The 27,032-nt window shown below is 39.9% G+C and overlaps 1 protein-coding gene across 1 annotated transcript in view; it reads left to right on the top strand.

Annotated features, from left to right (window-relative positions):
* The first annotated feature begins 1,118 nt into the window (after positions 1 to 1,118).
* Positions 1,119 to 27,032, top strand: part of LOC126354039 (sialin-like) — a 90,696-nt gene continuing 64,782 nt past the window's right edge. The window contains exons 1-2 of the mRNA XM_050003383.1: positions 1,119 to 1,233; positions 25,145 to 25,356. Of these exons, the coding sequence (XP_049859340.1) occupies positions 1,206 to 1,233; positions 25,145 to 25,356 (240 nt within the window). The 5' untranslated portion in view covers positions 1,119 to 1,205. The remainder of the gene's footprint in view (positions 1,234 to 25,144; positions 25,357 to 27,032) is intronic.

The following is a 27,032-nucleotide window of genomic DNA, read 5'->3' as shown; positions in this document are numbered from 1 at the left end:
TTTATATTCTACAACTTTCCGACATTTTACAGCTTTGTTTACAATGTCACCGTTTTATCACCTCTTTTTCTTGTTTGTTTATATTCTCATTATGTTTTTAATCTTTTATGTATACTGTAGAGCGGCCTATTACACTGGTGCCAACCCCCCCCCCCCCCCCCCCGCATCCGAGGGGAATCGAAATGCAATAACGAAAAAAAATTATTTTCACAATGGTGAATTTATATCGGCCATACGATAGTTATGTGACAGCAGGACACATTGCAGGAATTCTTTTCGAGTTTGACCATGATGTAGATTTTATCTATTCCACATTAGGACTCAGAATGAATGTTTGGGCAAGCATAGGCACAACTTGTAGTGACTTGGTTGTGCCACCATTGACTCAGTTGCCTGATGTCATTATTTCTCATAATTTTTGTCAAATGTGTGGTCAAAATCCCCATTATATATTCTCCAACTGATGTTTTACATTTGAAAATGACGACGTAGTTTCTCGAAACCGGTAATGTAACCTTTTCTTTTTAAATAAAATATTATTAGTTGTGACTATGGCTTCACTATTGTTGTGCCAAATAAACTTTTAAATCACATTTTAATCACACTTCTTAGGGCAATCATGTCAGAAAATAAAGAATCTTATGTGCTCCTTGCTTCGAACTTCATGAGTTATTTTACTTACAAGGTACATAATTCTTACACTTACAGCTCCTTGCTTTTATAAGTATATGCACGAGAGAAAGGGATTACAAGCTACAGAATAGAAGACAGTCGCAGTGGCAGCATATGGATGAAGGCATAAATGTATTAGGAGTCACTGCAGGTGAGTGACAGCATGAAACACGTCGTGGAATAAATGAAGCTGTAGAGAAAGTGTCTGGTTGCTGTATTATTTCAAGTAATTTAACCCACAGTCTCGGCCCTGTCACTATTGACATGGGTAAATTAAAGGTCATTGTTCTTGAAAGCGGACTGAAAAGCAATATACGGTTGCAATCCCTGTAGCGGCAAAGTCTTTCCCTGCGCCTAAATGTACATCTCCCCACCCTGTCCCTGTACCCCTTTCCCGCCGAATCAGGAGAGTGGGCAGATAAAAGCAAGCGTCAGGAGCCAGCCGCAAGATCACGTTGTAGTTGACACAGCAGCGCCGCCACCTTGCCGCACATCAGTTCCCTGCAGAGGCGCAGCACAGGGGAACAGCAGACATGGCGGCAACTCCCCAGGACAGCCCCGGTAAGTTCACACACAGTCGCTGAACAGGAAGGAAGGTTAGAATTTCACGTTGCTTAAACAGCACTGTCATTAGAGGCAACGTATCGGCCCTGGCCTTGTTGAAGGAACTATGCCACGATTTATCTCTACCGATTTAGGGCTATACGGAAGGTCTAGATCAGGATGACTGGACGGTAAATACATCTTCTCCCGAATAGGAATCAGTATCTCAACCTGTGTGGCGTATCGCTGTTTTCTAAAATGAGATTTAAGGAAAGCGATATGGCGCTGTTGGCTAGGAGACCGCAAGACGTGTGTGTACAGCCACGTAGTGGGAAAGGGCTATGTACCTCCGAGCAAACTGAGTGCTGTCTTTTTGCACATGTGAGTTGTTTCGTATGAGTATCTGCTGAATGTGCGTGTATAGATTTGTGGATATTGTGTTATGTTTGTATGATGATGATGATGATGTGGATGAGACAAAGTGGAGGGGACAGTCGACTTTAACGTTCCCATACGACGGACGGACCATCATCAAGAAATGTTACATGCGCTCACTTCACCTAACGCTCCAGAGAAATCTGGAATTTAATGCAAAGTTTGGTGATTGGGAAAATTACTCAATTCTCTTCGAAGTCAAATACCGGAAGTGAAAATTTCATCCACTACCAGGATTCGAATCGGCTTACCTCTGAGTCAACACCACCTTAAAGGCGTACGTTAGAGACCTCGGATATGAGGAATGAAGTGAAGAATACAGAGGAGACAGTTTTAGAAGTTCTGTTGGGTATCACATAAACAGAACTAATGTATTGTTTTAAAAGCAGTATGAGCCTGTTGATTATCTGCTGCAAGCAGCATGATTTTTCTGGTAGACAACACAGTAGTACACTATGCGTCATAGGAGAATATGATATCTTATCTCACAGATAACGAGAAAGCGCCGCTGAATCTGCCATCAAACACCCTGAACAGGCACAAACTATTTGTGTCTTCTGGCGATGGTGGCTGTATTCCAGTTTCAAGGCATGAGACTCAAAATTGTTACTTTACGCGAGTAATTTTTCATTTTCAGCGCTTGTGGATAAAAAAAGAGCATAGGCATTCTGTACTTCATGAAGTAAGAATGATACGGCAAGACCTTGAACTTGAAACACGTAATCACAAGCAAGCAGAGCAAAAGCTACAAACTGCGTGCTAGCAACCAACGGGTCGGAGGCCACAGATGGGGGGCTGTTTCACACGCTACTGTTGCCGCCGTATGGTAAATGTCCGGCGTATCAATAATTAACCTACAGTGTATAATGTAGGTTCAAATGGCTCTGAGCACTATGGGACTTCACATCTGTGGTCATGAGTCCCCTAGAACTTAGAACTACTTAAACCTAACTAACCTAAGGGCATCACACACATCCATGCCCGAGGCAGGATTCGAACCTGCGACCGTAGCAGTCGCGCGGTTCCGGACTGAGCGCCTAGAACCGCTAGACCACCGCGGTCGGCTATAATGTAGGTTTTCACATGCTACAGCAATTTACAGAAAAAAGAAACTGCCATTTGGCGACCACAGTTACGTCACGGTGCGTTGCCACTGCAGAGGCGAACACCGTTTCGCATAACTGCCGTTTCGGCATGTACTAGGATTATGTTTAAATCGACACAGAGGAATTAGTTAAATACTGTGATACTGGAAATGACTGCATATTGGGTATGACTGCAGATATGCACAATGTTTGCACTGCCATAACGAAGTCCTAGAGAGAAGAATGTGCAGCTCTAAACGAAGACTTTGGATCTGTAGGTACAACAAGAAGTGAGTGCATTGCGTAGTTACGTATCGATTAACACCGTCTAATCACTAGATTCCACGTACCATATAAGATTCTGACGTATTTCCTTAATTCGAGTTCAGTAATATTCTCTTGAAAGCTGAAACTCTTCTCCTTTCGTCAAACTGTGGTAATTACTGTTAGAAACAATCAACGTCACATTTACTCTACTATTACGTGATACATGGAATAAGGTAGGGAGAAATCTCGTTGATTATTTCACTGTACGGTGCACATAGTCTATAGGTCTGGAATATCAGGAGAGTGATCAGACGGCTATCTCTGCATGTCAGTTTCAAGAAGCGTTAAACCTTAAATGTAAGATTTCACTGAGGACGCATTAATCAGTTTCTTAATGGTGGTACAGAACTCAATACAAAATTAGAGGCAACTTATCGACCGTAGCCTTGTTGAAGGAACCACGCCACGATTTATCTCAAGCAGACCAGCAGATTCGTTCTTCAGAATGGCAACATTTTTACAACAGTTGCAAGAAATACAACGTTTCCTGAAAGTGTGAGTCCCATAGCATCTTTCACACGAAACATGTTCACTCAAGATTTAGGCGTAAGACGGAACTACTGTATCAACGTATCCACAGATACGTTGAATACTGCATCTACTTCTCCCGCGGCAGTTAAAGTACTTTTGATATCAGATGGTGCTTTACAAACTGAAAATGATCATCCTTTCAACACTGGTACAACTTTCCGATTTTATTGCTTACCTTATTGTAATGATCAAATTTTTTTTCAGGCAATTGACAACAGCATCGATACACTTGGAGAAGTGCATGGTATACATTGCGTTGTCTTGCAATACATTCATTGACTATCGATTTCGATCATGAACCATCTCACAGAGGAAAATTTTGTATAGTAACAACTTCACATAGTATACATGCTATTTAACCAATGAATTATACGCCATTATATACATGAAAAAATAAGGAAGTTGGTACTGTATTACGGGGCGTAAGTATCAGTTTTCTTACGTTTTCAAGTCAGCAAGGATTGTACACGTTCCTGCTTGAATGGCATGTACTCTATGTGAAGTTGTTACAGTAGATATTCTTCCGCTGTGATCATGGTCCGTGATGGAAACCGGTAGTGAATAAGTGTACTACAAGCACAGTGCGTGTCATGCATTTCTCCTAGCGTATTGTAATGGCCAGCATTTCTAAAGTTTGCATTTAGTTCCTCATTCTGTAATTCTGGATCTGGACAGAGCATCTTTTTAGAACTTGCATCAGACGTCTGATAAAAATTTGAAAGCTAGTCCATGTTGCTCGGTAGTTATTCGAACTTAATCTGAAAAACACAGAACGATACTCCTTTTTTATTTATCCGATGAATCCAGTAGATTCACTGGCGCTGCTGTTGATAAAGAATGCACAAAACAGTCATACCTTGCAACCTCCCCACAAAATAAAATAATATGAATAATATTCTCATTTAGTGTAACCACCCAACAGAGAAAATATAATACAATGTGACAAACCTATAACCTTTCAATAATTGACAGTCAATTTAACCTGGTAAATTTTGGACGTCAGCAATGCTGCGTCATGGCCCTGATACATCATTTTGAGTAAACTGAAAAATCTTACCTTAATTAGATCGCCGGATGACGCGTATATATCTGCTCCTATAAGAAATTTTCCTGGCGCAGCTAAGTGCAATGCTGGCCGATACATTTGTCTTATATAAAAGAAAAAAAAACTGATTTTTCTTTTCAATAATCGGGATGGCCAAGGATTAGAGAAATTAGTGAATTCTTTAAATTGAGATGAATGTCAAAAGTTACTTTTTATGAGAAAGATTATTATTAATAGATTTTTTAAAAACATTTACATGGGACTTGATGTAACAATACTACATATGCGCGAGGCTGCTTTTACCTTATCCTACAACGCTCAGGCTCCGCCATCGCTGCACACGACCGGCCCAGCCAACACGATACACCAGACACGACTGCTCGCTAGTAAAAAACTGCTACTACTACACAAGTTCCTACTGCAGTCAAAACTGCTCTTTGGTCTCAGATTCTCTTCTAGCTTACATATCGCAGGCAGCGCGTGAGCAATACATCGAAATTACATCAGCTCGAATGCGCTAGCAACAAACTCTTTAATCATGGACTTCTTACATAACCCTCCACTGGGGGGGGGGGGGGGGGGGGCAAAAATTTGGCAGCGATGGTGAGTTAATTGGACTTGTCATGAGCAACAAATTTTTCTATTATCTATTTACCTACTTTGGCTACAGTCACAGAGTATATACATCATTGATAAGTGCAGAACATATTAATAAATTAAATAGAGTGCACATGAACTGAGTACAAAACATATTCAGAAATGACAAAGTATATACGCAATGAGTACAAAATATATTAACAAATGACATAAAGTACACACATACTGCTGAAATGTTTAGCATTTTTACATGAACTGATCACATTAACAAATGAAATAAAGTGCACACGCACCATAAAAGTTTTTAATATTTTGTAAATGCTGAATTCATTAAGAAAAGAAATAAAGTGCACACGCACCTAAAAGTTTTTAGCATTTTATAACTACTGAATTCATGAAGAAAAGATATAAAGTGCACACGCACTATAAAACTTTTTAGCATTTTATAACTACTGAATTCATTAAGAAAAGAAATAAAGTGCACACGCACTATATATGTCTATCATTTTACAAGAATTTAAATGCACTGTATAAGCCTTTACTATTTTACAGGAACTAGAAAAGGAATGGGAAGGATTGCATCATGGTTGTAGCACAGTAAGTTGCACGTAGCTGCACTGAAAGGCCATATCTTTCTACAGAAGCACAACACCAAGTGAGACAATCTGAAGTTCTCTTCCCTGACGTATTTATCAGTGTAGCCAAGACACTGAAATGTTGTATTAATATTCATTGTTGTCATTTTGGTAGTACATTAGGTACACCGAACAGTGGGACCATAATAACATCTCCATCGTTCAAGGTGGTGGGCAGCTTGATATGTCAACACCATATTCTTGTAGAATCGATACACTTACAGCAACGTAGAATTAGTGCAAAAACCAATATAGTGATCCATGATCATGAGGATGGACAGGAAAAACGTATATTGTAGTAATTGCTGGCAATTAGGTCAGAAGGCGAAGGACATTAACTCTTATGCTAGTCATCATAGAATTACACCAGTGTGTCAACCGATATGAACAATTATTGGCACTCATTGGCTAGTTACTAAAGATGTAGTAAGTATTGCGTATTACAAAATACTATTCATAGCTTATCTGATTGAATCAGTGGCATTCATTGGTCAGTTACTAAACATGTAGCAAGTATTGAGTATTACAAAACACTATTCATAACTCATCTGATTGAATCAGTGGCATTCATTGGCCAGTTACTAAGCATATAGCAAGTATTGAGTATGACAAAACACTATTCATAACTCATCTGATTGAATCAGTGGCATTCATTGGCCAGTTACTAAACATGTAGCAAGTATTGAGTATTACAAAACGCTATTCATAACTCATCTGATTGAATAGTGGCATTCATTAGCCAGTTACTAAATTTGTAGCAAGTATTGAGTATTACAAAACACTATTCATAACTCATCTGACTGAATCAGTGGCATTCATTGGCCAGTTACAAAGTATTCATATAGTGTTACAAAACATTATTCAGTGTTATTCACAAGTCATCATTTAAAACAGAAGCTATTGAGTTATTGACATTCATTGGCTAGTTACAAAGTATTCATATAGTGTTACAAAACATTATTCAGTGTTATTCACATGTCATCATTTAAAACAGGAGCTATTGAGTGTAGCATCAAGTTACTGGTGTTTATATATGATATCATGTAAGTGACATGAGACATATTTAAAATGTAAGACATTGGAACTATTACTCAAGGTCGGTAATCCAATAATACATAGACATAATGGCATCAATATATAGAAAATTTGCATTATCTTTAGGACTACAAATATATCTTAAAATGGTATCATTATTTAGTTGTATACTGGTAATAGTTGGGACTCGTAATATTTTTTTTAAGCAATGCATTGCACTGGGATCGATAATTAATTGCTGGGGCATGAAAATATTTGCTTTTGACTTATTGCTGGAAATAAGGATTATTAACGTCATTCGTCATGAGTCAGCTGTAGCAAGGTTATGAAACAAGTACAGTATATGTGATCACATTCATAAATGATAGACACAACTGGGTAAAAAAATGCAAGTACTAGAACAGGTTCAATAACTAACTACTTATAGCATATTATGTCACGAAAAGCTTCTCTTGGAAAAAATACAAAAGGGATTATTGAGCTGAATGAAGAAATGCATATTATGCTGAAAAATAGTGAACTTCGAATTAACAGGTAATGAAACGTGTACTTAATATGTATGTACTCTAGCTGTCTTTTACAAAACGTTTAATCATTATACTATGTGACATAAAACATGCTATCAAAAGGAACTGCAACAAATACTTAAATAACTACATAGCATTTCTTAACTAACAGTAAATATGTGAACTCCATCATTATCATCATCTGAAAAGAAAAACTTCATTATTCATATTACCATAACTTCGTCATTATCATCATCTGCCAAGAAAAACTTCATTATTCATATTAGCATATTCTTCATATAACTATTCATCATCATTTATTAACATCTGCAAAAAAATAGACACTTCATTATGCATATTCATATTACCATTTACTTCATACAACTATTCATAGTATAGAGTTTCTTACTTCTAGCATACATCACCACTAAAATTAACATCTGTAGTTCTGTCTGACAGTCTGCATCAATCGCCTTGTATTCTAAAAGAAAAATAATTAGTCAAGACTGCTATCATATGATGTGTACAGTATATTCTGGTTAATGCTTGTTAATTCTGATCCATTTACTCTTCATGACAGTATATTGCATTTTCTTTCCTTCATTCTGATGGTAAAATTTCCATTTAATAGTAAACCACTGTGGTTGTTTAATTCATTTCTTTTACACGGTATTGCTTTCTGAAAAATGATGAATAAGGGTTAATATTATGCATTTAATTCATATACCCATTAAATAAAAACTTGTTTCTAGTAATATAATTAAGCATACAGCATAGCATGACAGAAAACGTATTAGGTCAAAAACATAGACAGTTTTCAAGTGCAAAAAATGTACACACAGTATCATAATGTAGTAGCAAAAAATGTAAAATAGTCAAGATGTTGAGATATCACAATGCAAAATGTCAATGTCAACTGGTGTTTGTTACATCTTAAACATTTCATAGTGCATAGAGACAAAAATTCTACTTTCGATAGGAACACAATCATACATACACAAAATTGAAAATGTGCACGGTCTGATATATAACGACAAGAAAAGCGACCTGCTAACCATACCTTGCCGGGCACTTGCCAAGAAAAATACGATCATTATCAGTAAGTAGTTACATGAATATAATTGCATAAGTTGTCATATAAATAACAGGAAATGACATTACAGTGTGATAAATCGTAAAGTATGTTCATTCAATAAAGGGTTTAATATTGGAGACATGGTGATTGCCTTTGCTTTTTCTGGTTCTTAAAGTTTCAACATGTACCACATTGGGATGAGGAATGATGCGAATTCTGTATGGACCAGCGTACAGAAGTTCAAATTTACTGCATCTACTCTTTCCTCTGTTGGATAAATAGTGTGTACGTACTAATATCTTCTGTCCAATGTGAAAGTCATGGCGTGTACAAACCTGTTTTTGCTGTTTTCTCCGGCGCTCTGCGGCACGTTTGATGTTGTTGAGCGCAATCTCAATTATTTCATGGTGGCGTAGTCGACGAGATGTAGGAAAGGATACTAATTCTTTAATTTTGTTAGGTAGTTCAACATTTTTCAATATAACAGTCGGAGATAGCATAGTAGATTCATTTGGTATGGAGTTAATTACATGCTGGAATTAGCGTATGTGTGTATCCCAATCAATATGTCTTTTATGGCAGTACATTCTACACAGTTTACCAATTTCTTTCATCAGTCGTTCACAAGGGTTCGAAGAAGCGTGATACTTGGATATATAGATCGGAGAAATGTTTCCAGCTCGTAACATACGTGTCCATATTGCAGATCGAAATTGTGGTCCATTGTCGGAAATTACTTTCAATACATGCCCTACATGAAATAAAAAAATGTTTTACAAATGCATTTGAAATAGATTTAGCAGTAGCTTTGCGCAACCGAGTGAAGGTAGCAAATTTCGAAGGGAGTTCAACAGCGACAAAGATGTAGCAAAAACCTCTATTAGTTCTGGGAATCGGTCCAAAAATGTCTACAGCGGCCATGTGTCTCAATTTAACAGGTACAATGGGATCTAACGGAGGAATATGTGAAGTCGTGTCTGATTTAGCTTTCTGGCAGATTTTACATGACGCTAAAACTCGTCGAATACGTTTCTCCATGTTGGCAAAATAACAGTTCTGTCTCAGTATAAGAAAACATTTTCTGGCTCCATAATGTGCGTAACTTAAATGAGTATACTAAATTAATTTGTTAACAAGTTCGTTAGGAATGCATAATAACCAGTTGTTGCCGTCAGGGTGAGAGCGGCGAAACAGAATGTTATTGCGTACCGTGTAATGGTTTCTAATGGTAACGTTATTCTTATCTTGCCAAAGGTGTTTAATTTCTTTCCATACGTTGTCTTTACTCTGCTCTTGTGCTATATCTCGTAATGACGATGAAATGAAAATTTCAAATGCGACATGTTGAATATACATGACGCTAGAATTTGGTTGGCAGAAATTGGTTGCGATGTCTTGCTGATTGTTGAAGAGAGAACGGGATAGTGCGTCTGCTACAATATTTTGTGCTCCGGGAATGTGAACAATTGTAAAATTAAATTCCTGTAAATACAGTTTCCATCTGCTTAATCTGTCATGTGTAAAGTTAGCGGAAAGTAAAAACTGCATAGCTCTGTGGTCTGTGTAAACGGTAGTATGTCTTCCATAAAGAAAATGCCTAAATCGGGTAAATGCCCATACAACACATAATGTTTCAAGTTGTGTAACAGAATAATTGCGTTCAGCAGGTGACAGAATGCGGCTTGCAAAGGCGATGTTTTTAATTACTGTAGTATCGTCTTCTTCAATTTCCTGAAAAATGTGTACGCCTAAAAGCTGTGTTAGAACTGTCGGTGGCAATGGAAAAATTTCTAGTAAGATCTGGGTGTGATAAAAGTGGTGCGTTCAACAAAGCTTATTTCAGATTGACAAATTCAGACTGCTCTTGGCTTCCAGGACCAAATAGTGTTTTTACCCGTCAGTTGGCACAATCTAGGGGTGTCTAAAGCAGAGTAATGAATAAATTTACGGAAAAAGTTAATTAATCCCAGAAAGCTGCGTAATTGTTTCTTTGTCGTTGGAACAATAATGTTACGTAAAGCTTGAAGTTTTTCCGGGTCAGGCGCTATGCCTTCTGCTGAAATTACATGTCCAAGAAATTTTATAGAAGTTTTGCCAAAGTGTGATTTGCTGAGATAACTGTGAGTCCTTGTGCACGAAAAGTTTGCAACAGTTGTTCCAGAATCAAATTGTGTTCAGACCAGTTAGCTACTGCAATAAGAATGTCGTCGACATACGTTGTGATTCTGTCTAAGTTCTGTCGGAAGTATAGTACTCAAACCGCGAATAAACGCTGCTGAAGAAATTGTTAAACCGAACGGTAATTTACAAAATTGATAACAGTGGCTAAAACAGAGAAATGCTGTGTACTTTCTGCAGTTCGGGTGGAGCTGAATTTGCCAAAATCCCGATTTCAAATCTAATGTGGAATAAATAGCAGTACCATGAAATTTCTGTAGAAGTTCTTCTAGTGTCTGTGGGCGATCTGTTTCATTAATAATAATGTCGTTGACATGACGCGAATCAAGTACGATTCGAAGTGATCCATCCTTTTTCTTAACAATATGGAGCGGGTTTATGTACGGACTAACTGCCGGTTCAATAATACCTTGGTCTAGCATAGCTTGCAATTCTTTCTTAACCTGTTCTCTGTGAATATACGGAATGGGATAATGTTTAGCTTTAAATGTGTCGTGCTGTTTAACTTGAAATTCATACATGAAACCGGACATAGTACCAGGGATGTTGTCAAAAACTGGAGCTTGCTGTAAAAGAATTTTGCGTAGTTGCGTACGTTCGTCGTCTGTATTTGCACTGCTCTGTTTAACTTTATCAGAAATCATTTGCATAACGTCATAGTCGGCTTCGTCTGGTGTATTGTAGTTGTGAACATACGTATCTGTGAACAATGTGGAATGACAGTTTATGTTACGTGATGCAGAAATGACCTCTGTCCGATTAATTGTTTGTTCTTCTGCAGATAAAGAGTGCTGAAAATCTAATGCCAGTTGTAGATTTTCATCCTTTAACATTAAATAGGAATTTTGAAAGTCAATAATTGCGTCGTGTTGTACCAAAAAATTCGTACCTAAAATAACGTCTGTTGTCAATAAGGGAACAATCCAGAAATTTGAGTGGAACGTATGACCTGCAATACAAAATGATAAGTGTGTCTGTAATTTCACTTCTACTCCTTTACCAGATACTGCTCCTTTTACTTTACTTTTGCCTAATGGTAACGTAGGATAAGTATTCTCTTCGTTACATTCGTTGAAAGTTTCCCCATTTATAACTGACATAGGTGATCCAGAATCGATTACTGCTGAAAATGTGGATGATCCAATCTTTACTTCAATGACAGGGTGGGAAATGGTTTTTTGAATAACTGGTTTTTCCTGCAAAAGAGTGTCTCGGATGTCGTCAAAAGTAATAACATTCTCGTGAATAACAGTCTGTGTATCAAAAGTATTGCTTACATCGCTGGAATGTTCAATCTGAGCTGTATCTAGTCAAATTCTATCTGACGTGCTGTTATTTGCCGGAGGATGATGTGGCATTTCCACTATTTGTACTGTTCTGTTATTTCTCCCTGACGTATTACGTTCGGGATGATATCCACTGTCTGGTTCATTTATGATAATCTGTTGTCGCGGATGATTCTGCTGCTGGTAAGACCGACTGTTACGCCGAAAACTGTGCTCATTACTTTTACGTCTGTCATAATAATCGTTGCTATAAGGCGCATTGCAATATGAGTTGAAATGGTGTGTTTTCTGTACGTAATGATTTCCTTGTTGCTGTGCGTTACTATTTGGTGGAACCGACGCTATACGTGTAGGCGGCGAAACATTAAAGCTTGGTTGACCTTGCAGACTACATTGTTGGTTTGGTATGCTAACCGGCTGCTTTGATGCTGTTGCGGTGAAAACCCTCTATTGTTCCCAAAATGTGTTTGTGATTGCTGATAATTTTGCATATACTGATGATTAAAATTTAGTTTGTCATTAAAATTCTGGTGGTTATCATTTCTGAAGCGTATAATGAAAACTGTCACTTTCGGTATAAACTTGTCATATCAGGTTTTCTTTACTCATATCTAATCCTAGATAGATCGATAGCTGAAGAGCTGTTTTGATAGATATAAAGGATAGTAAAAGAGAAGGCAGCAGTGCAGAAACTAAAGATGAAATAGCACTACTACGGCTCGGGGCCCTGTTCGCGCTACGGCACATATTCATCGAAGCGTAGTGAATCCCCTGAGGTCTCTTACGCTCTGCAAATAAATTTTAGTTTCTACGTTACAGGCAATGCCGGTGAAAATTCAAAAGCAAATTGTTGTATCCAGTCCAATTCTAGTTTCTGCATTACAGCCCAAGCTTGTGAAAATACAAAAGCAAATTGTCGTATCCTGTCCAAAGGATGTATTTGTGTTCTGTCATTTTTAAATACCTTAGATTTTTTTACGGATAAAAATTGCTTATAATCAACGTTGTTGTCTCTGAATGTGTGAACTGGTTCAGGATTGTATGATAATCCGTTTGTCTGTGTCTGTTCGGAATCTAAGTCACGTACTCTCTGTAAATTACCTAAATTGTACTTGCTGTGTGAGTGTGAGAAATGTTCCGAGAGTGGCGTATGCTGTGATGTGTTAAAGGCTGAAATATTTTTCATCTCCGTCAATTCTTGCTGTAAAGATGACAATTTTCTACGTAATGTACTATTGGACGAACCTATCTCACTAATCATCTGCTGTAAATTTTGGAATTCGGGTGTTTGATTAAACGAAACTGGTGACGTATCGTCTGACTTGGTATCATTATTATTTTCGATAACGTCAATACGACTGGCCAATTCATCAAATTTTTCAGTCAATGCTTTAACCTGGTCATCATTTTTAGTGTCACAAGCATTAATTTGTTTTTGGATTTTACGGGTAGTTTTGTTCAATTTCTTAACGTCTGCTTTAATGGCATCGGGATCCTGTATTAATTCTAATTGTTCAAGTCTGTTGGTCTACTGTGTGTGTGTTTGTTTTTGTTTTTTTCGGAGATTTCATCATGCAATTCGGTGTTCAACTGTTTAATAGTATTGATTTCGTCTGATACTGTAGCAATGTTATTGTCTACATATGTTTTTGCTTTCGTAAATAATTTACGCTTATCTTCCTGTCTCTGTGCAGTAATCGTTTCCATGACTTGTTTCTTTACTTTGTTCTGTTCCTGTATGAATTTACGGTAACGCGTTTCACTGTTTTGTAGGTGGTGATTAAAACGTTCGTCAATTTGGCTGTTTTGTTGTTTCTTGCCTACTTTCGCATCCAGTGAGCGTGAAAGTTCCGCTGACATTAATTTAAACTCGTCGCGTAACTGTATTGCGTTTTCAGAACACTGTTTAGCGACTGCACTAATTTCATCTCTAAGTAATTTGGTTGTGGCTGCATATGTATTACTTAATTCTTGTGCAACGGATCTAATTTCTTCACTACTATTCCTAGCATAAGCCTCAATTTCCTTACGTAATTGTTCTTTAGTATCATGACATTGCACGGCAACGGCTGCAATCTGTTCATTAGTCTGTTTAAAGTTCTCATTAATTTGTTTGATCGACCTGTCGTGTTTTTCATTCGACTGCTTGAAACTTTCATTAAGTTGCAGCAATACTGCCATAACTTGATCCATGCCAAAATTAGCGACTCTATTTTCTATGCTGTGTGTTGGTGTATCTGCATTTGTCGCGTTTTGTGTAACCATTAGGTCATTGTCTGATTCAGGAAAAGGTTTGCAAATCGGATGAGCTCTGTTGGTCACTACATCGGAATCAAATAAATCTGACGTACTTTGAGTACATTGTTCACCTTCGGTAGAAACAATTATCTGTTCACTACGTACATTTTGCAAATCAGCCGTGTCAAACTGGACAGCGTTCCTTGTAACAGAAAGTGCCGCATCATCAATTGTCGTTAAATTTACAGTGGACACAATTGAATTTGTTTGCTCATCATTTAGATTATAATCATTACTGGTGGTCAGTACACACTGATTGTCTGTAACTTGAGGATTATCATCAAGACACTGAGTGTCGCTAGTATTATCAGTCAAATTATTAAAGTCGGCTTTTTCACAACCCAAAGTTAAGCACAAAAATCAAACAAAGACAAAGCAAAAATGGAACAAATACAGTTACAACAAAGAGCAATAAATTGCCGATGATCTATGAAAGAAAAAGTGACAAATTAGTAAATGCGTTGCGCCAGATGCAAACTACTTTTAATATAAAGTAAATAAGAGCAGATATATAACTGACTACTTCTCAGAAATTCACAAAAATACGATCCTGGCAGGGCCGCCAAGTGTAACCTCCCCACAAAATAAAATAATATGAATAATATTCTCATTTAGCGTAACTACCCAACAGAAAATGTAATACATTGTGACAAACCTATAACCTTTCAATAATTGACAGTCAATTTAACCTGGTAAATTTTGGACGTCAGCAATGCTGCGTCATGGCCCTGATACATCATTCTGAATAAACTGAAAAATATTACCTTAATTAGATCGCCGGATGACACGTATATATTTCCTCCTATAAGAAATTTTCGTGGCGCAGCTAAGTGCAATGCTGGCCGATAGATTTGTCTTATATAAAAGAAAAAAAAAACTGATTTTTCTTTTCAATAATCGGGATGGCCAAGGAAATAGAGAAATTAGTGAATTCTTTAAATTGAGATGAATGTCAAAAGTTACGTTTTATGAGAAAGATTATTATTAACAGATTTTTTAAAAAAACATTTACATGTGACTTGATGTAACAATACTACATATGCGCGAGGCTGCTTTTACCTTATCCTACAACACTCAGGCTCCGCCATCACTGCACACGACCGGCCCAGCCAACACGATACACCAGACACGACTGCTCGCTAGTAACAACTTACTGCTACTACTACACAAGTTCCTACTGCAGTCAAAACTGCTCTTTGGTCTCAGGTTCTCTTCTAGCTTACATATCGCAGGCAGCGCGTGAGCAATACATCGAAATTACATCAGCTCGAGTGCGCTAGCAACAAACTCTTTAATCATGGACCTCTTACAACATCGATCAAAATAAGAGTTTTGAACCTCAGCGTGAAAGGAGACATGGTGTCAGGATGGTGCCAGCACTGATGTGCACTTGTTTCATAACAGCTGACAGTCCAGGTCAGTGGTCTGGGTATGTACCATTCTTTTGCGCCTACACCAGTACATTCTATGATAAGTATTCCGCAAAGCGGTCCAGCCGCTTTGCCAAAAGAATTCCGTGATCGATTTACATCAAAAACAAAAATTGCTTGACCGCAAAGTGCTTAGATTCAAGAGAAAGTTGGATCTTTAAAGCTTATAATGTATTTTAAGGCTGCATAACACGATATTACCTTAAAATGTCGCCTGTCAAGAAACAACGGAAATAGGTGATGCTGTTGTCCAAGCATTTCCTTTTGCGTAGTGAATTATTGAACTGACTGGAAGCATAATCCATCGAGAATTCTGTTCCATCCACTTCTTGGCTCAATACTCATCATAGGGCATGATTGTGATAGTCTAGGAAAATGAGGACAGGATAAGTAGTCAATAACCCGTTTCATCACACAAAGGCTGCTTCACAATCCAGAATCCACTGAAATTTCGCTCCATGTTTGAATACAGTCCTGTGGAAAAATCTGATAAGTCACTGTTCTCGTTTTTACAGGAGACGACGTATAAAGTTCCAAGTTAAATTCTTTATTTTTGTTTAACGTGATAACATGTGTTCCGGGGAAACGTCACAGGTGAAATTACACACATTTTATTAAGTTTTACAACTATATGATGCATTTTATCATGAATGCAGCTCGTAGAGAGGAAAAATATGATAAGCACGTGACATATTGCGTTTAGATACAAGGTTTCAAAGACTTTACACTTATTTAAATTTTCATTGTAACAGATAATCTATTGCTATCTTCTAATAATACACTACGAAATAGTGTATTATGACTTTTTCAATGAAATGGACTAATGCCGAACGCCATAGAAATATATTTGCACTTCACTACAGCAAAATCTTTTCTAGTCCTGCAAATCTCTTTATTTCTCAGTAGTTACTTCGAGATCGCCTGTAAAGTAATCAGAACACGGTTATAAGGCCAATATAAAAAAAGCTTACTTTAATAAATGAACATACTTCAACACATATTGTTGTATAGGAATTACCGTACCTTCATATCGAGCAGATGGGAGGTTGAATACGCTTTCTTTCAAAATGGCAACTCGCCTTATCTTTCATGAAATAAGTAACGAAGCTTCTCATACGCTCCATTGTAGGTAGCTGCTTTTAAACTGCCCTAGTTCTGGTGCGAATCACCTCTTATGGGGAATGTCATATTTAGAAAGTCCACTCTTTTTTCTGCACAAATTAGACGGTGAAGGAATCTGAACACATTTCAGTTCTTGTTTCACTCTCCTCAGGAGTCACGGAAGATCTCCAGTTGGATCTAGAAAACATGTACAAAATGAAAAAGGAACGATGAAACTTCGTCTGCTCTTTTCCACTTGTGACCTCTGGGCACATATAAAAATAACTATCCCTTGTTGCCAAAACATGAAAACTGAAAATAAATATAGACAACTGGCGTTCATAATAACCTTAATTTGTCTTTATCTTTGGACAAGGGAAATTTTTAGTGTATTCCATCATTATTGCAACCGTTGACGGATCTTTCTGACATTCCTTCCTTGGTTTTTGCTTCATGTCATGGAAAAAATTTGCTTTCTAGGGTGCAATTCATGAGCTGTTTCATTGGATCAAGGTTCAGACTGAAGTCTTACTTAATTTTCAGCTCGCGATGTTAAGGTTAGTTCCTTCTGCAAATATTCCTTCTTGGCTAGATACTCATCGCAGCAACCACAAGTATCAGATCGTGGATATCTAAAACTGATATTTAAATGTGAATTGAATATCGTGGAGTATGGTTGATAGATAAAATCTTATCCTTAAAATCCTTCTTCAAAATAATGAACATTGTTTTAATATTCAAAGACTCTGATAGGTAAATTTGTTCTGTCTTCGTTAAGCTGTAGGGGCTGTTCGACCTTTAAACGATTTAATGTGCCCTCTTATTTCGCGTGTTTTATCCGTTACAGCCTGTGGGCGGGTTTTGTGTTTTCCTCAGCTGTCTTGCAGGAATTGGTCTCCATATTTAACTTTCTCGAATAAATGACCTATTTTGCCCTTCTTTATACAATGTAATGAAATAAATGCTTGCTTGCAGACATGTATTTCTTGGACAGTTCCATTAAGGGTAATACCATAACTTCCTACAAGTGTCGCAGTTGGCCACATCTATAACATATGAACACCACCTTTCTGTCCCTCTACTTGCCCACTATGTTGACCGCAATCAAAGCAATCGCAGGTGCTACACCCTTGTTTAGCGTTTATGGGAATCCCATGTGTACTTTAGGTGACATTCCAGCTGGTAGACCTCACAAAAATGCATCAAGCGCCCTTTGCTCCACTTCTTCCAAAATGGCGCTATTGGAGCTGTCGTTATCAGTCACCTCATATTTATTAACGTTGATCTTCCTGTTACGATCTATAAAGCTTTCTTCTGATTCATCTTGTTTTCGAAGTACACCATGAAACTATTCTCGATAATATCAAGATGTATTTTTCCTTCTCTAATCCTCTACTAACGCTTTTGAAAGTTCTCGAAGGACTGAGCATCTGGTAAGATCTTATCGCATATCACTAAAGCCCTAACACCCCTGATAGCTTTCAACGAGCCCATATTTAGCAACTAATTGTCATACGAGTTCCCTAACTTTGTGGGTGTATACAAATTATCAAAGAAATCAAAAATATCTTTCCCAGTTCTACACTACTGGCCATTAAAATTGCTACACCAAGAAGAAATGCAGATGAGAAACGGGTATTCATTGGAGAAATATATTATACTAGAACTGACATGCCACTACATTTTCACGGAATCAGGGTGCATAGATCCTGAGAAATCAGTACCCTGAGCAACAACCTCTAGCCGCAATAACGGCCTTGATACGCCTGGGCATTGAGTCAAATAGAGCTTGGATGGAGTGTATAGGTACAACTGACCATGCAGCTTCAACACGATACCACAGTTCATTGCTCGGCCACCATTGACCAGACGTTTTCAGTTGGTGAGAGATCTGGAGAATGTGCTGGCCAGGGCAGCATTCGAACATTTTCTGTATCCAGAAAGGCCCATATAGGACCTCCAACATGCGGTCGTGCATTATCCTGCTGAAATGTAGGGTTTCGCAGGGATCGAATGAAGGGTAGAGCCACGGGTCGTAACACACGTGAAATGTAACGTCCACGGTTCAAAGTGCCGTCAATGCGAACGAGAAGTGGCCGAGACGTGTAACCAATGGCACCCCATACCATCACTGCTGGTGATACTCCAGTATGGCGATGACGAATACACGCTTCCAATGTGCGTTCACCGCGATGTCGCCAAACACGGATGCGACCATCATGATGCTGTAAATAAAACCTGGATGCATCCGAAAAAATGACGTTTTGTCATTCGTGCACCCAGGTTCGTCGTTGAATACACCATCGCAAGCGCTCCTCAAGGGTAACCGCAGCCATAGTCTATGAGCTGAGAGTCCACGCTGCTGCAAACGTCGTCGAACTGTTCGTGCAGATGATTGTTGTCTTGCAAACGTCCCCATCTGTTGACTCTGGGATCGAAACGTGGCTGCACGATCCGTTACAGCCATGCGGATAAGATGCCCGTCATCACGACTGCTAGTGATACGAGGCGGTTGGGATCCAGCAGGGCGTTCCGTATTACCCTCCTGAACCCCCTGATTACATATTCTGCTAATAGTCATTGGATCTCGACCAACGCGAGCAGCAATGTCGCGATACGATAAACCGCAATCGCGATAGGCTACAATCCGACCTTTATCAAAATCAGAAACGTGATGGTACGCATTTCTCCTCCTTACACGAGGCATCACAACAACGTTTCACCAGGCAACACCGGTCAACTGCTGTTTGTGTATGAGAAATCGGTTCGAAACTTTCCTCATGTCAGCACGTTGTAATTGTCGCCACCGGCGCCAGCCTTGTGTGAATTCTCTGAAAAGCTAATCAATTGCATATCACAGCATCTTCTTCCTGTCGGTTAAATTTCGCGTCTGTAGCACGTCATCTTCGTGGTGTAGCAATTTTAATGGCCAGTAGTGTATCAGAAAATGGGGCTACCAACGAGGCAGCACTAGCATTAAGGACAGGTAAAGGTATACTAGGATTTTAGCATTCCTTTCTCTCCTCCACTACATTATTAAGCTTTTGACCTAATTTTACGTTACTCTCACATATTTCCCAGCTTTCTCACGTTCTGAATTGCCTCCCAAGGAGATGCCCCTTTATCCTCAGTACCTGAAGCCCTTGTGATGTTACCACTGAAAACATTCAGCATAACAGAGAAGCAAAACAAAAAAGAAAGGGAAAGTCAGGAAACAACCTCATAGGCCCACAACGTAAAGTCAGCACTTAACTTACATTCTATTGCTGAACATCAGTGTTCCTGAATCACTGCCATTGCTGCCCTCCATTGGCCATTGCAACTTGTTCTGCTTCATATGTAAAGGGTGGCAGAATGGACAGAGTGAACGAGTGGCTCTCTACTGGAGTATGTGGAGCCATGCACAATTATGGCAACCAGGTGTTGAGAAAGTTATTTATTGTCAATCATGACCTGGATCCAAATGCGCCATTGTAGACATGCCCCTCAAAGTGACTAGAAGCAGCAGGTAGCAAGTGGCATTACTATCCTCACACTACCATGACCGACTATACCTTAGTCAGTATGGCATGACAATATCTCAATGTCGGCTTGCCAGCATGAGACAGGCAGATGGCATACCCAGCACATTACTGTGGCGTTGCCCATGAGGTTGAATCCTGGACTGACGGCTGGAGCGCAGCAGGTGGCGCCCGCGGGACCCCATGACATGGAACTGGAAGTATCTCAAATTGTACCTTGGATCATTGTACCTAGGATCTCCGGCAGGTTGTCTTATCGAAATGGTGGCAGAGTGAAGGCATCCTGGTGGCGGGCCGTCAGACAACGGTCGTTGGTTCTCATCCTGGCTGTGACGATGATAGTTGTCTCGAAAGTGTTGGCGACACCGCGGCAGACAGTACAGGGACTGTTAAACTGCAGGTTTTGATCCATAGCCATGCTATACCGATGACTGCTCGATAGGCCCTGGAGTGTACAAGGCATGAGAGGAAAGAAATGAGACTGACAACAGTGAGATCGATGTGGCAACGCTGTGTTGTTCTAGTTGTGTAGACCGATGTGTTCACCCCTTCCATATGATCAGTCCGAGTTTCAGTTCTGTATAGCCATCACGTGATTTCTGAGAGCGTCATCAGTGAAGTTGTGTTTGTGTTTTTGTTGTGTGTCACGAAAATGGAACAGCGGAATTTAGAGCAATGTTATGCCATCGAGTTTTGTGTTAAGGTTGGGGAACCCGTGAGTATACCTTTCAAAAGTTGAAAACAGGTCTATAGGGAACATTTCTTATCAAGACTAATACCATTTTTTGGCTGGCACAAATAATTTTAGAAGACTGAGAACACGTTCTCGGAGAGACCTTAAACAAAAAAACCGACGAAAACATTGAACGTGTGGGTGTTCTTGTGAGATCAGACAGACGTTTAACAATGCGGATAAAGGGTGAATTTTAAAAACTTACACCATACATCAAATTTTGACCGACGATTTGCACATGCGAAAGGTTTGTGCCAAAATGGTGCCCAAAAATCTCACAACTGAAGAGAAAGACAATGGAAGAAGCGTGCTCTTGTGACTTCAGACTGACGTCTAACAATAGAGACACAGGATGTCATTTTAAACTCAAACGCACCACAATCGGAGAAATGTGTTGTTGATCTTCTTGTGAGGATTGCCAATGACCATAATAAATAACATGTTTCAGATGCCAATCATTTCTGCAGAATATGTACATGTCCCATGAATGAACGACCAATTTCTCGTGGTTAAAAGTGTTTTTTTTTTTTTTCTGAACGTGTGTATATTACGGTGTAAAATGAAGCTGGAGGCTTAAGACACGTTCTTTAAATTGGCCATAAGTTGGAACTGGGCAATCGCATGAAAAGAATGCAGCCTACTTGGACAATGTCTCCGTTCTCAGAAGGATAACAGGTAGCAAAATAAATTTCTACACAATTGTGATTGGTAAAGGATTAAAACTTTAATTATGGTCTTTTTACAATGGCTCTTTCACTCATCTTCTTATATGTCCTCACTTTCCTTCAAACACTTAATACTTTTTTTTCTAGAATTAATTTTCATGAGTACCACTGAAGTTTCCATCAAAATATATTTTCGTTTGATTTTGACGTTGTACTGGCTTAGTTGGTTGGTTGTAACATTGCAGTTGTTCAGCTTTGCGTGGCTTTGTGCATTTCCAGATGCGAGAGAAACCAGGTATATCTGTCTGCGGGAATACAAGATGAATTTGGCCCTCTTTTATAATCTTTCTAAGCTGATAAAATCCTGAACTTAACTATTAATCTCTTTAATTAAACAAAGTGGTCTACGTGCGTTAATGATCTGCCTTATAATGCTGTTCATGACATGGTGCCTGTGCTTTGATAATTTTCGTAGCAAACTGTTCCTGAAACGAAAATATGTTATCTCCCAATGCAATTGCTTGGAAAAACGGTGCTTCATGCTCGGTGCTCGCCAGCTGCAAATTTCGAACTACAGTTGGCTGACAGCGTACTGCAATGCTCTAGACAAGTAAACTATTTTATACACATCATTGACTGAGAGACTCTTTAAATAAAAATGACTTTTATCGAAAATGTGGACAATGCTCTTAGGTGAAATATTTCCATAATAAACTGTTTTTAAATTATCTGATATATTATTAATTGTGTGAAATTCGTGTTACAACACTCATTAATAATGGCAAAGGGCATCACTGATATCAAACTCTTACTCTCAAAAATGTTAGACATATAATTGCTAAACATAAAAAATACTTTGCAGTGAACACTACTCAATTTTTAACGAAAAATCTAAAGTTCCCTGATATGGATGTCTCATTCAACAATGGCTCCAAACTACGTGCTACTGAAACGCAACTAAATAAAAAGTAGTACTTCATTCCTAGTTCATATATTTTTCCAATCTCATTACATTTCATTTCATTCTAAATCACTAATCGAATCTTTCTCCTCTGTTTCACAACATTCAAACACAACTCAGTTTACTTAAACACAGATGCACTTAACCTCATGTCCAGACTGCTACGAGTCCTCTGCTCGGCGTCTGTCTCGCTACTCCTCTAACGATAGGACTCCCGCTCTCCTTGCTGCCAAGCAGCGATGACCGAAGATGTACATCTTCCAGCGACGCAGCTACTGTGGCCAAAGACTGCGAGCGAATAATAAGCTATTCAAAATTGTCGCTTCGCATATGGGACATCTAAAGTGTGTATAAATTCCAGAAAAGCAAATAACAAACTCCCTATAGATCTGCTTCACCACCCATCACATGGCCTGAAAGTTAATTATAAACTATGATATGAATCGTTATTGAATCCATGTGGTTGTGACCTTAAATCGACCTATTTCTACCAGTTTCAATACGAAAACAATGCAAATGGGAAAAAAACTGCAGAGTGCATTTAGTAAACGTAACAGAGGGTGACTTCTGAAATTTTCCCGGCGTATTTGTTCTTCTAATAATTTCCGGGTATGCAGCCGGATCCCGTCGACATTCTGCCACGATATTTTGGTCCAGAGACGTCCGGCCATCATCAGGTGAGTACACAACTACTGAAGAGCCCAGGTGCAGTCGCGGTATTTATACCGATTCTCGCGCACGTGTTGACATGCGCGGCATAGCCGAGTTGTACGTGCTGCCCTCGGTGGTGAAAGTAAAAGATCATCTAGTCATTGAGTATCGAATGACGCTGTCTATTCCGCTGTGAATGTATAATTTTAATAACAGGATTCCAAGTTTTATCCAGTTGAACCGTTGTCACGATTTATAAGATTATCGGCAAGACGTATTTCCACTGATTCCTTGATTACGGAATCCCAAAATTCGGAAACCGGAGCTAAAATTTTTGTTCCATTGTATTCCTTTGAATGTCCCATTGAAATACAGTGCTCTGCTACTGCCGATTTTGACGGTTGCCGCAGACGGGTGTATTTTTCATGTTCTGTACATCGGGATCCGGCTGCATACCCGGAAATTATTAGAAGTAACAGAGGGTGTTTGCTCCCCAGCCAGATGCCTTGGTCGCTATACCAGCGGCGAATTCGTTGAACAACATTTACCTCAGCGAAACATTACTGGAAATTGCAAAAATTTGTTTCCTTGATATCTAGGAAAATCTGTTTGGAGACCCCCATGATTAAATATCGATTGCGTGCCATATATTTTAGGGATGGCTTCTCGAAAACGGTGCATGGTGTGTGTGTGTGTGTGTGTGTGTGTGTGTGTGTGTGTGTGTGAGAGAGAGAGAGAGAGAGAGAGAGAGAGAGAGAGAGAGAGAGAGAGGGGAGAGAGAGAGAGAGAGAGAGAGAGAGAGAGAGAGAGAGATGGCGTGTCGTGGGGGGGGGGGGTTATTGAACCAAATTATCTTACAGTCTTTCAATGTAGGTGGTACACAAGCGTCGTGCCAAATATGAGCCACAGGTGCCTGCCAGACAGACAGACGACGGGCTGAGGTTTGTGCTCCAGATGCCTACACCTCTGTGACTTGCCACGGCTGAACGAAAACGGCCACCTCGCTAGCGGCAACACAACTCCAAGTGACCGCGCCGGCTCTTGACATAGCGCCGTCGAGATATACCTACTACAGAAGGCCGCCGAACCGCTGAGCCACACTGGGCATAGCAGCTACAGGGTCTTCACAACAATGCTCACCACGGAGGTCCATGTGGTCGATGTCCACACCCAGTGGCACGACATACTGTCTTGAGCTACTGATATGAACTGTTGAAAGGTGCCCGCCCGGGTGGCCGAGCGGTTCTAGGCGCTACAGTCTGGAACCGCGCGACCGCTACGGTCACAGGTTCGAATCCTGCCTCGGGCATGGATGTGTGTGATGTCCTTAGGTTAGTTAGGTTTAAGTAGTTCTAAGTTCTAGGGGACTGATGACCTCAGCAGTTAAGTCCCATAGTGCTCAGAGCCATTTATTTGGTTGAAATTAACGGATGGAGAGTTAACGGAAAGATACAGAAAATGGCGTGAACTCCAGTCCAATTGTATGGAACAGAGTGTGACAATTATGTGAATCACAAGTGTCATGCGCACGAGCAATGAAAGGTTGAGGGATTAGGGAAAAATCCAGCAGTGGTACATTTCAGATCTGGAAAGTAAGAAGTTGACTGGTGTCCTACAAACATGGATTAGATGTAACTATGAACGGGGTCGTGTAAAAAGAGTAGTGTCACAGGGATATGAGTTAATATAATTTATATTGCTTTCACATATTTATGTATGACTTTGAATTTCACAAAACTCTATTGCACCGTAGCTAAATTCATGCACATTTGTCAGCTGATGATTCAAAGTTGCTAGAGTTGATTTGGTGACTGCGGCGTGCCTGTGTGCTCAGGCCTGTGGAAGACGCGCTACACGATGGCGCTACTGTGTCTGCTGGGTCTGGGCATCAGCCTGGCGATGCGCGTCAACCTGTCGGTGGCCATCGTGGACATGGTCAACGAAACGGCCGTGCGCGAACGGGACTCCAACGGCAGCGCCCTCGTCTTCTTCGACCCTGACGCCTGTCCGGGGGAGCTGGCGGTCAGGGGCTCTGGTGGCCGAAAAGTGAGTGAGTCTATCCAATAGTGAAAACTGTGTCTGCTTTCTGCTCTCAGAGGCTGCGAATATAGTGAAATGACTTTCGAAATTTTTCTAGTATTGTTTCCAGAAGATCGTAGAACTGGCATCTGTGTTTTTAAAGAGTGATAATCTCCCGCTAATTAAAAAAAATGGTTCAAATGGCTCTAAGCAGTACGGGACTTAACATCTGAGGTCATCAGACTTAGAACTACGTAAATCTAACTAACCTAAGGACAGCACACATTCATGCTCGAGGCAGGATTCGAACCTGCGACCGCTGCAGCAGCGCGGCTCCGGACTGAAGCGCCTAGAACCGCTCGCCCACAACGACCGGAGCTAATTCATTTGCTTTATTTTACGAGCACACAATAATTTTATACAGCTACTCTTAATTGGTCACACTACATGCTTAAAATGTAAAGCAGCAAGAAGACACGTTTTGATATCAATTTAATTTCGTGCACGTACACATCTTTGGTGAGTATGTGAATTATTAGGGTTTGTAATATGCTCTGTAACAGGTAGGATCGTCGCCTGAGTGCATTAGTGTTGGTGGTGCTTAGTGTTGTTATCAGATCAGGCAGGGTAAATGAGGGGGCTTGAACAGCATCACATGTTGCATGAACACTGTCAAGGACACAGAGATGCCACTTACTGATGTAAGACAAAACTATCAGTATATGACAGATTATGAAAGGGGTCTAATTATGGCATTATGAAATTTACAGATTTCTACGGCATTTAGGCGTGACAATGGTTCAATGTTGGGCTACATGTGAATTTGACGGCAGGCAAGGTTTCGGTCGATCATGGTTGACCATTACAAGGGAGAAGCACTTTACTGTGCACCGAGAAAGTCATAACCCCTTTACATCTGCGTCTGCCGTACGAGAATATGTAATGCAATACCTGCAACACTTTGTGTCATCCCGCTCCATTGGTCAGAGAGTATCGGCAGCGAGATGAAGCAATAAAAGTGGCACATGTAGGCTGTCGTTAACACGACACAGATGGCTCCGTTTGGAGCGGTGCTATGACTGGGAAAAAAAGTACTGTTGATGAACAGCTTTGCATTGTCCCCAGCAACAGGTTTGAACTTATCCTGGACGATCATCGTCAGCGAATACGGTAGCGACATAGGCAGAGGTTCCATTCTTCCAATGGTTTGGAGAGGCACAGCGGTGTTACTGTTGGTGTTATGGTATGAGGAACGATAGGGTATGACTTCACGTCACGGCTAGTGGTGATGAGGGAATTCTGATGGCACAATAATACATGACTGGCATGCTGCGTCCTTATGTGTTGCCTCACACGCAACAGTATTGTGGTCCCAGTTTCAACAGGACAATGCTCGTCTACGCGTTGCACATGTCTCTTTGAGACAGTGGCAGTGTGAGATACTCATATCTTTCCCCAATAGAACGTTTGTGAGAGTAGCTCGGAAGTCAACTCTTTCCCAGTTCCGGTATTCAGGATATGAAGGGCCTCTGCCTCAGCAGAGAGTACAGCTTCGTTGGTCATTGACACTTGAGCAGACGTCCACCCCCGGTAGCTGATTGGTCAGCGTGACAGACTGTCAATCCTCTGGGCCCGGGTCGATTCCGGGCTGGGTCGAGGAATATCCTCCTCCCAAGGAATCGGTGTTATGCTGTCCTCATCCT

This window comes from Schistocerca gregaria, chromosome 3 (assembly GCF_023897955.1).
Source record: "Schistocerca gregaria isolate iqSchGreg1 chromosome 3, iqSchGreg1.2, whole genome shotgun sequence".
Taxonomy (NCBI): domain Eukaryota; kingdom Metazoa; phylum Arthropoda; class Insecta; order Orthoptera; family Acrididae; genus Schistocerca; species Schistocerca gregaria.
Note: the sequence above shows the minus strand (reverse complement) of the source record. Positions and strands in the feature narration are given on the sequence as shown.